The following is an 11,039-nucleotide window of genomic DNA, read 5'->3' on the forward strand; positions in this document are numbered from 1 at the left end:
ATGCAGTTTTGCAAACACCTTTTTTTTAATTTTTTTTTTATACATTTACATCAAATCAAATCAAATCAAATCACTTTTATTGCAACCACATGAATGATAAGGGTAAAATGGAGGATGACCTCTCACTTTAGTCTTTGTCACAAGCAGCCCCGGCCAACTGCACTCTCACCAAAGAAATACTGAGGGACGGACTGAAAGTGTTAATCTCAAAAGAGGACGAGTTACTGTATGCTGCCTATGTACATACACTGGACCTGCCTGATATGTAAGCAATTAACCCTATATTTTTAACAAAACAAAATCCTGACAGATAGATAGATAGATAGATAGACAGACAGACAGACAGACAGACAGACACATAGGTAGATAGATTAGGTAGGTAAGTATGCAGGCAGATAGATAGACAGACAGACAGACAGACAGTCACATAGGTAGATAGATTAGGTTGGTAGTTAGACAGATAGACAGATAGATAGATACCTATACTTATATATATATATATATATATATATATATATATATATATATATATATATATATATATATATATATTAGTATTGAAAGAATTAAAAGGATTCCTTCCTTCTTTCCTTCCCTTCAGCTACAGTGTTGTCGTTGATGGAGAGCGAGGTAACAGGCCGAGGGTCTACTCTCTGGAACAGCTGCTTCAAGAAGCGGTGAGACTCTTTAAAAAGCTTCTTCAGAGGGTTTGTCCTCCCACAGATTCCCTCCTTCTTCCCATATAGGCCTCAGGTTGAACCAGGCTTCTACCCCCCCCAAAGCCCCATCAGATCCCCATCAGTTCAAGGCTGGATCCAACCCAGCTTTCTGCCTCTCTCTGCTAAAGCAGTTAAGAGCGTAGCGTCTGGGTTATGTGTGTGTGTAAGTGTGCTCCACAAGGCAGTTACTTAGCCATGAAGCGTGTAAACTGCTATGATTAGTGTGTGGAGGGCTCCAGTCCAACTTTTACTGTTGAGAGTGAAATTCAGACGTTCTCTTACATTGTGCCTTTTATTGCAAATTTTTTATCTCATTGAGCACAAATTCATCAGGAAAGGAACTTTTCAACATCTGGTTGTGATAGAGGAAGCTTGTGTGTGTGAGTCTATGTTTGCCCATCTGTGTGCATATGGGTAGTTGACATAAAATACTTCGGGAAGTTGACATGTGACATGTTATACTCCATCTAAAACTATTTTAAACAGCATTTTTATTATTTTGTAATTATACATGCAGCTTTTATTACCTCATATTAATTGAAAGATTATACTGAGTATTTAAAAAAAATTCATTTGTCAAACCACAGGACCATTTGAAAAGAACACGTGAAGGCAAAAAGGGGATTAAAAATGGTGATCAGTCACAGCATGAAAATATTCACTTTTACTCTAACATTCATTTAAATTTTAACCTAAAATATTGATTTTGATTTAAAAAAGCTCATAGACATGTTAGGGGCTGTTCACACAGGATGCGTTCTTGCATAAAAAAAAAATGTAGAGAGTGATATCCATGCATTCTGTTACAGTTATGCCTTTTGTTTTTTTTTTACTTATTTTTGAAAGATTTTTAAAACAATTTAAAACAGCATTTTCCAAATTGTTGTAATATTATTTATAACAATTTTAATATTATGCATGCATCTTTTATGACCTCACATTAATTTAAAGACTACATGGAATATTTGTACTGTAAACAATTTATTTGTCACACTGCAGGACCATTTAAAATGAACCAGTGAAAAGAAAAGGTGAATAAAAATGGTGATTAGTCATAGCACTGCATGCTTTTGCTTTATACATGAATTTAAATTTTACCTGAAGATACTGCATTTGTTTACAAAAAAAAAAAGCTAATGGACATGTTAGGGACTGTTCACACAGGACATTTTCTTGAACGAATTGAACAGTGTCGAAATAACATACCTGCTATCCATTACCCATATATATGCATTTTTATGGCAGAACTTGCATATTGCTGATACAGCCCGGTAGTTTTGTTTTTAACGAGACTCAATGTTAGCTGCTCTTAATGCAGTCCAGCAGTTCTTTAGATTCCTGCATATACAGTTACTGGTTTTGACTATATAAGACTGTTCCTTGTTAGTTCTGCATGGCCCCCCAGGAGGATGTATGGAAAAGCATGTTTTATCCCTTTTTTATTCATTTATCTTCTTATTTAGCAACATCTTTGGGGCTGAACTGCGGGTTACACTTACACGCATAGTTTATCTAAGCCGACGGGGAAAAAGGGAGCTGATTACACACTGTAAACCAACAGCTCTTTGTCGGCATGCATTCATTTGAATACATTACATGCGTTGCTTCTCTCATTCATCTCTCTCAGTTTCATGGGCTGTGAAAAAAAGTCTCGCTGCCTGGGGACCGCCTATCACAAGCGCTACCCCTTGTCCCCAGTCTCCCTCAAAGACGCATTAATGAGTGTGCTCAGTGCAACTCTTAAATTCAGTACAGTACACAAAACATTTGACAATATCTCTTGATACAATCCACAAGCAGCAACACAGTAAGCTCTTGATTGTTCACAAAATGCAAAACAAAGGGCCTCAGCTTAGGAGGAGGTTGTCATTTGTGTCAGTGCTTGGATATGCTTGTGTGTAGTTTTGGGAGAGACAAAAATGGGAGTATAGAAAGAGAACGAGCGATCTGGCTAACATAGTAAGTGCTTTGACATCAAACACTACACCCCGCTCCAACAACTAGGACTCACCCATAAGCCGTAGCATTTTCCCTGCTGGCATCCCCAGCGCTGTGTGTGTTTGTGTGTCTGTGTGTGTGTTTGTTTGTGTGTGTGTGTGTTTAGAATTAAGAAGTATGGAATTAGTGATGAAGGACAGCTCAGGTTTAGACATAAACTTAATAACACTCCCACACGCATATATTTTCATGCACTAACAGGTGTTTTTGTAATTTCTTCCATCTGATTCCACACCCACACTCCCATTCTGTTACATATATAAAAAAAAAAATCTCTGATATTTTTTGTGATTATTTTCTCAGATAATCTAGGATTTAAAGCTGAAGTGTTCCATTTTTCTAACGCTCAAAATACTTTCTCATATTTGAAGGTTGATTTCCCTGAAAAGTTTAAATACAGTGCTATCAGGACATCCTGACCATTCTGACACAGAAAAATTGACTCAACCAATGGCGTGAGTTTGGGGCGGGGCTATATGTTTGGCTAACCAATGGAAGATGTGTAAGTGTTTAGGAAACATGTTTGGAAACAATCTTTTTTGCAGTTCCATTTAGTGACACTAGTGGTGCAGAAACACTTCAACTTTAAAGGTTGCATCACCAAACTGAATTGCAAAAATAATTATTGGAAAAAAAAGTGTTTTCTAAACACTCTCCCCATCATATAATTGTTTGGAGGAACAATTACTCCTATCCTAAACACCACTGGCTTAGCCAATACTGCTGCTTCGGGCTGCAGATTTTTGAAACATAAGATGGCAGGGGAAGAGTCCTTAATATTTATGAGTAAAGCCCTACCTGATTTGTTTAGGGGTAGGGGTAGAATTGGTTATAGTTTCTCCTAATAAATCAGGTAGCACTTTCCTGATGTGTATTACTGAATTGTCCAATCAGATATCACCTTTCTCATGAAAATAAATGACTCTTCCCCTGCCATCATCCACTTCGGAAATTTGTCGTCAGGCTGGACACACATTCAAACAAAGAGAGCAATGTTTTTAAAGCACCAGAGAGACACTTTTCTGGGAAATCAACCAACGAATGGATTAATTATAATTGTATACTTACAGTAAGCTTGGGTAGGAGAAAGTGTATTAGCATTAAAAATATTGATTGCACACATCACATTTAAAAAAAAGTGTTGGTCAAACTGTATGGAGACACTGCCAGTCACTAGCATGTCCCCATCCACCCCTTTACACCTTTAAAGCAGCCCCGTTTGAACTGGGCTTGAATGAGAACTCAGTGCATGTGCTGTGTAGTGGGAGAGGAGCTGGCAGACTCACAATAAAGTCATCAATTTAGACCCTTTTTCCACCCTCTGCTCTGTAATTTAATTGTTCCAAAGCAGACACCCCATTCACTAATGCTGATTTCCTGTCTTTTTATTCTGGTTCAGTTTGAGAACCTATCTAAGAGAACAAAATCTAAAAGAAGAGTGTCTCATGAGACAGGGATACCTGTGGTTGTAATTGCCTTAAAGGGAAGCCTCAAAGATATCAATGCTTTTGTGAAGTGGTGGTCTCTTTACAAATTTTTTTTCACATGTATCTTTTAACTGAAACAACTTGTTATATGGGATCGGCTGCCTGTTTATGAGATGTGTAGGATCATTTTTAAAGTCATCCATGTGTTTCAGGTTTTGGATGTACAGCCAGAGACGGTGGAAACTTTGACAGCTGGAACAAGAGTGTGCGCCTACTGGAGTGAACGTTCACGCTGTCTGTATCCTGGATATGTCCGTAGAGGTAAGGTGTCTCTCTCTCTCACACATTGATACACATAAAGTGTCCATATAAATAAACACTAAAAGCAACTCACATTTAAAAAAAGACATACAATGTTCATTTATTACTTAATTATCCTCACTGAGGCTCCGATGGTCATCATCTCATATTTAACTGCTTATTAAAGGAACATTCCAGGTTCAATACAAGCCCTCTTAAACCAGCTATTTAGACCAGCTTTACAAGGTTGGGAGGCCAGACCAGCAGTCAAGTTTAGGCTGGTTTAAGATGTTTATTCCAACAGATAATTAAATTGAAAAATAATTTTAGCATACTAGGGTTAAAATACACATTCAGTTATATGTGTGCTATGTTTGTGTTTCACAGGAGGTCCAGGTGAGGAACAGAAGGAGGGCAGTGTCATGGTGGAGTTTGATGATGGCGACCGGGGATGGATTTCTCTCTCAAGCATTCGGCTGCTTCCGCCAGGCTACCAAATTCACTGTATGTTTCTACAGATATACACATTGATGCTTCAATGTAAATAAAGTCTCATGTTTTGCTGTGATAGACATTGTGCTCGGTTTCTGTGCTTGTCATTGAAACCATGAGGCTGGTTGATTTATTACAGGTGCAGAGCCATCACCAGCCCACCTGGTCTCGCCTACCTGCCGCAGGAGGAAGAGCTCCACTCAAGGGAAGATAGCTCGGCAGACTGATGTGTCCTCAGAGCGATCCGCTAACGCAGAGACCAGAACTTTTTTTGTTAAAGGCAAGCCAGGTGCGAGACGACTGCTGCGTCATCCACATTTTCACAGTTTCCCAAATCCTTCAGTCTCACATTGATGTTGCACCTCTTAAACTGTGGTGATCCTGCTGAAAAGACCAGCTTAGTTCAGAATTTACTTTGCTGGTCTGGGCTGGTTTATGATAGATAATGTTGGTTTGGAGCTGGTCTTAGTGGTGGACCAGCATCCTAAACACATCATATGTCTGCAATGCTGGTCTGTTTAGCTGGAGCACCGTGTAATAACTTACATACCACGCTTATGACTTACATACCTGTGCATCCTGTTTGTGTTCCATTTAACCTGCAGTGAATGAACTAGAACATGGTGCCTCAAACAAACATATAGAAATATCTGTCAAAAATAATCCAAAACAGGTCTATATGATTTAGTGATTTAGTCACTAAATCACAAGGTCTGTCAGGGGAACATGTTGGGTAGATGTTCCTCAATGTGTTTGCTCCTAAGAACATGCTTCACTACCTTTCCCACTTCCTGTTACTGTAACTGATGCACAGACACACACACAACAAACTATTTATTTAATGTTTGAGCCACAGAAGTCTTACCAGATAGCCTTAAAAAAATATGGAATGGATGAGGACAAAGTGAGACACATTAAGTGAGAATAATTTGGTTAAAATTTTCACTCGTTATTTTTAACTTATATTGAGCAATCAACATTGATGAGATCTGTGTTCAGAATGAGATCTATTTCACTGAAAAAATGTTCTTACTGGATGGGGGTAACTGGCGTCAAGGTTGAACGCCACATAACTATAGAGTCTAACTCTCATAGATCCGACTAAATCCTCAGAACTACCAGTCCAACAACTCTGCAGATGTTATCTGAGCCATCAGATGTTCTGCTGTCAGGCATATCTGTTTGTATCTGTTTTCTCTAAGGGGCTGAAGGTAGTTTCGTAGTAAGTTACGGTTGGAAAATGCAATGAGTTATGACATGATTGATTGGAGAGTTTGTCCTATGTCCTCATAGTAATATCTTTGGTTGTCACCCTAACCAGGAAGGCCAAAATCAACCAATTCATCATCAAAGAGCTGTATGTCAGAGAATGTGACAGGGACAGCTTCTCCTCTTCTTGGCTGGCCTGTTGCTGCCATGTCCAGAAGGAAACCTTCCACGGATTTCTTCCAGTTTAATGGGTTAACCAAGAGAGCTCTAAGGGCAAAGGAATCAGACATGCTCCCCTTACTTAGCTCAACCATGGCCACCCCAGCCAAAGGGATCTTCAGCACTTCCTTTGAGGTAGATTCCTTCAGCAGCATTGCAAATGGTTGCACATCCTTTGGAAATCAGCAGCTGACGACAGGCCTGTCCCTTGGTCATAAGAATATCTCTAGTTTACGTGGTAGAAAGACAGCAGACAGGAAGGAATTTCTGGTCAAACTAGACCATGAAGGGGTCATGTCTCCCAAGACTAAGAATGGAAAAGCATTGTTACTCCTTGGAAGTCCAGAGGTGCAGAGTTCTAGAGGTGGGCGAATGGAGAAGAGCTTCGGAGCCAAAGGAATAAGGGAACTGACCTCAACGATGGGCTACTCTCAGTCTGTTCTTCTAGTCAAAGATGCCAAAAGGAACAGTGGCCATCTTCTCAAAGGTTCATCAGACATTCGTAAGCACTCTCAGGGTCTGGGGCTTAGTGAATATGCAGATTATGGGCCGAACTGCCACAGCGACTGCCTAAGCTCCTATTCAGATATGGATGAGGATGAAGACGAGGAGGAAGATGCTAGAAGAGCAGCAATGCACACAACTGGAAGCTTTCTGTCTCGTCTCTCTGTTTCGTCGTCATCCTCAGGGTCCTCCAGTGCATCTAGTTCAGGCTCGTTGTCCAGCTCCAGCATCTGCTCTTCTGACAATGACTCGTCCTACAGTTCAGATGAAGAAGAGGCATCACAGCTTCTCCTACAGGGTTGCCTGTCCACTCATCATAGATTGCTTCAACAACAGCAGCATCCTGAGCCTCCTACTGCCCCTCCACGTAACACTTTTGGAGCTAAAACCATGAGTATTTCTAACTCAAAGGCTGCAGTTAATAGTAGTACAGGGAAACCTTCAAGAAGAAAGGAGATTGCCAACAATTCTGCCACTGTAGTACAGTACAAATCTTCCAAAGACTTTCCTAAGAAGCAGAAGATACCATCTACAGATGGTCCACCCAACGCGTCCACATTCTTGCCAGGGCGGCAGCTATGGAAGTGGTCTGGGAACCCAACTCAGGTAATTATCTTCATTGTTTCTCCTGCCCTTATTCCAGTTTAATATCAAAATGGAGGCAGGATGGAGTCGCTTACACTGTTCTTTCTTTTTTAATTACTTCAGAGACGAGGTTTGAAAGGAAAAGCAAGGAAACTCTTCTACAAGGCCATTGTTCGGGGCAAAGACACAGTCCGAGTTGGTGACTGTGCAGTGTTCCTCTCTGCTGGCCGACCTCACCTTCCCTTCATTGGCCGCATTGAGAGTCTATGGGAATCGTGGTCCAGCAACATGGTAGTTAAAGTAAAGTGGTTCTACCACCCTGAGGAGACCAAACTTGGCAAAAGGCACCGGGATGGGAAGGTAATCACCACACTGCATACAGTAGCATCTTAAAAACTGGGCTGTTTTTTTTGTGTGTGTGTGTGTGTGTGTGTGTGTGTGTGTGTGTGTTTTAATGAAGTTAGGTAGACTTTTATCAATCTAAATGTTTTTCTATTCTTTTTTCACAGCATGCCCTTTACCAAAGTTCCCATGAGGATGAAAATGATGTCCAAACCATCTCCCATAAGTGCCAGGTGGTGAGCCGAGCTGAATATGAGCTTCTCAGCCGGATCAGAAAACCGAATAGTAACAGTCAGGATCTCTACTACCTGGCTGGAACTTATGACCCCACCAGTGGCCAACTAGTAACAGCCGAGGGAGAGTCAATCATCTGCTAGTGTTTGAAAATAGCAGGATGCACTACTGAAATCATAATTTCTCTTTGGGGGATACCAGAAATGGCTGACAATCAGGCCGAGATACGAAGCTAGCATGATGTTGAAAGTGACCTAAACCCACAGCCATGGGTTCTGCAGCAACTTTCATCTCCACTCTTAGTCATTGAAGTAATGGTGTATTATTGAATGAATTGTGGAGAGGACAACTCGTAGTGATTGCTCTATGAAGGCTCTACAGACATAGAATGTTTTATTATTATTATTATTGTTATTATTATTATTATTATTATTATTATTATTAATTTGTGAAAATGGTAAGGCACTGTATTTGTTCAGAGTAGGACATTTAGAAAGATAAACATGGACTGTATTGTTGGATTTGCAGAGAGATCTTTTGTAAAGATCTTAACTGGTTATACACATCAAACTGATGTCACCAGGACTTTTGATTTCCCAGCAGGACCAAATACACTGTTACTATGAGCTGTGGTATGATCTGTTTGTTTGTGTGTTTGCGTGGATGAGGTGGTACTTCTTTGCTGTATGCAAATTTGTGAAAAACCAAGTGCGTACGTAAAGATCATCCAAAAAAATCAAACAGGAATAGGCGTGATTAGAAGGCCTAACTGGTGTTCTTCTTAATTCAGTGATGCTCTCACAGGTGTACAGTCTAATGACCTCTTTTGACAATTCCAGGGATTGTTTTTATTTTTTTATTTTCTCTTCTTTTTGACGCTCAGATAACAGAAAGTCAATATATAAACAAGTCAGTTAATGATCTGATAATTGTGTGTAAACAAACAAAAGGAATGATTTTTCCAGTCAAGCCATACATTTCTGTACCTATTGCTTCTCATTCAGGTGTATAGTTTTACAATTGATTTGTTTGATGTGTGTAAATATATAAATATATAAATTAATATTAAAAACAACAAACTGTAAATATAATATAAATGAAGAGAGAGCTCTATTTCTCTTTATTGCTCTTGATTGTGTAATTTTTTTGGTTGGTTAAATAATAATGGCTGTTTTGTTTGATCGGGAGGTTTACTTCATAGACAGGCTTGATTCTTAGTTACTGAAAACCCTCCTCACTCATGTAGATGAGGAGGTTTGGGAAAGGTTTTACATGCAGAGCAAACAGTAGAACCGACACCATGCAGTCCAGTCAGCAACTTGGTGATAAAGTGGAAAAAGGCTGTCTGTGTCCTCTTCATTATTATCTTTTTTTTTCTTTTGCAGTTTGATTTAGCTTTGAAAGGATTCTTTTTTTTTTTTTTCTATTGTATTTCATTGTCTCTGTGATCTAATCGGAAACAATTTGAACAAATAACATTAAAAGCTCTCATCTGTGTTAAAAACACTATTGTACTTAGTATTGCTTAGTATAAATCTGGCCTCCAAAATGTTGAACCAAAGTATGTCTGTGGAATTGCTATACATTCAACTGCAATAAATTTGTAGACTTACAAACTAAGGGCACTTGCAATGTTTTTTTGCCTGATGTACTTTAGATGACTGACAACTAATTGTGCAAATAGCTTTCAGAATGCTTTTGTGTTGCCTAAACACCTGAAACGTTCTCAGTCGTCCAAGGACTTTGTGTTTGCAAGGGGTGGGAATGAAAATGCAAGCGTGGGCAGACACTTCCAGCACTTGAAGCCTCCTGCAGTCCTATGTCTTGTGATCATGAAGGACAATCATAGCCTGTTAGAAAGGGCAGTTTAAAACAGATCAAATCTAAAATACTGTATTGCCTCTTGTCACTTTTCTTCCTGCTTTGCCAAAAATTGTTCTGTTTCTTTTTTCATTGTCAACGTTGTACGCTTATTTGTTCAATATGCAAGCCTGTACAGATTGTTCCGTGTTGGAATTGTGAAAAAAAGGATAAATATGCCTTTTAATCCTAAAGGATGACTTACTTTTTTAATGACATTGTTGCTGTTACACTGCAGAAGCTAAAGCTTTAAGAAATATGATGTGAAAATTAATGTAATGTCACTTTCTGGGTCTATAAAAAAATTTGAAAAAGAAAGAAAAAGATAAATTTTATTTTTGTAAACAAACACTGGATTCAATGCTTGATACACTGGCACCACCAGGGTGCCAGGAAGTTGGTCAAGCCTCAAAGGAATTAGAATCATTGTGTTACCTTAATTTGAGACCCACTAGGAACTGATTTTTATGGTGGATGTTCTTTTTGACCTTGTGGGGAATATAAATCTTAAGATATTTCCACTGTTAAAACATGTTATTTATCTTAATTTTATTGCATTCGTGTTGCATTTAATAAATAAATAAAAAATCTATATTACAATGCCTCAGTGTATTTTGTTCTAGTTTGGTTGATGTATGTATATCAATTTTCATTTTTTAAATTTATTTTATTTATAATTTAATAAATACAGTAAGTTCCAGTCCTCTTGTCTTGATTGTATGGCGCCTTGGGCAAAACCTGCTTCAACACGCCCACAAAGTTGCAGAACACAAATTAAGATTTTTAGTAGAATATCTCAGCTCTGTAGGTCTTCACAGTGCAAGTGAAATTTGACACTCCAAAAGCACATATAGGAAGCATAAAGGTAATCCATGTGACTCCAGTGGTTTAATACATATCTTCAGAAGCGATGTTGTAAGTGTTGGTGAGAAACAGATCAATATTTAAGTCATTTGTTTTTACTGTCAATCTCCACTTTCACATTCTTCTTCTTTTGTTTTTGCCGATTCTCATTCTTCATGCATACCATCACCTACTGGGCAGGGAGGAGAATTTATAGTAAATAAGCACTTAAATATTATTCTGTTTCTCACCCACACCTATCATTAAGTGATTTTTGGAGCTTCAAAATTTTGGCACCCATTAATTT

At 38.8% G+C, this 11,039-nt stretch overlaps 1 protein-coding gene across 5 annotated transcripts in view; it reads left to right on the forward strand.

The window, feature by feature from the left end:
• LOC127426962 (BAH and coiled-coil domain-containing protein 1-like) overlaps nucleotides 1-10,480 on the forward strand; it is a 136,051-nt gene extending 125,571 nt beyond the window's left edge. For 4 of the 5 annotated variants that reach the window (XM_051674191.1, XM_051674190.1, XM_051674193.1 and 1 more), the window contains exons 22-29: nucleotides 148-265; nucleotides 602-677; nucleotides 4,357-4,465; nucleotides 4,832-4,948; nucleotides 5,076-5,225; nucleotides 6,258-7,474; nucleotides 7,577-7,813; nucleotides 7,963-10,480. In XM_051674191.1, coding sequence (XP_051530151.1) covers nucleotides 148-265; nucleotides 602-677; nucleotides 4,357-4,465; nucleotides 4,832-4,948; nucleotides 5,076-5,225; nucleotides 6,258-7,474; nucleotides 7,577-7,813; nucleotides 7,963-8,172 — 2,234 coding nt within the window. In that variant the 3' untranslated portion in view covers nucleotides 8,173-10,480. The remainder of the gene's footprint in view (nucleotides 1-147; nucleotides 266-601; nucleotides 678-4,356; nucleotides 4,466-4,831; nucleotides 4,949-5,075; nucleotides 5,226-6,257; nucleotides 7,475-7,576; nucleotides 7,814-7,962) is intronic. The other variant, XM_051674194.1, reaches the window with a different exon arrangement.
• Nucleotides 10,481-11,039: the final 559 nt, after the last annotated feature.

Source organism: Myxocyprinus asiaticus, chromosome 36 (genome assembly GCF_019703515.2).
Source record: "Myxocyprinus asiaticus isolate MX2 ecotype Aquarium Trade chromosome 36, UBuf_Myxa_2, whole genome shotgun sequence".
Classification (NCBI taxonomy): domain Eukaryota; kingdom Metazoa; phylum Chordata; class Actinopteri; order Cypriniformes; family Catostomidae; genus Myxocyprinus; species Myxocyprinus asiaticus.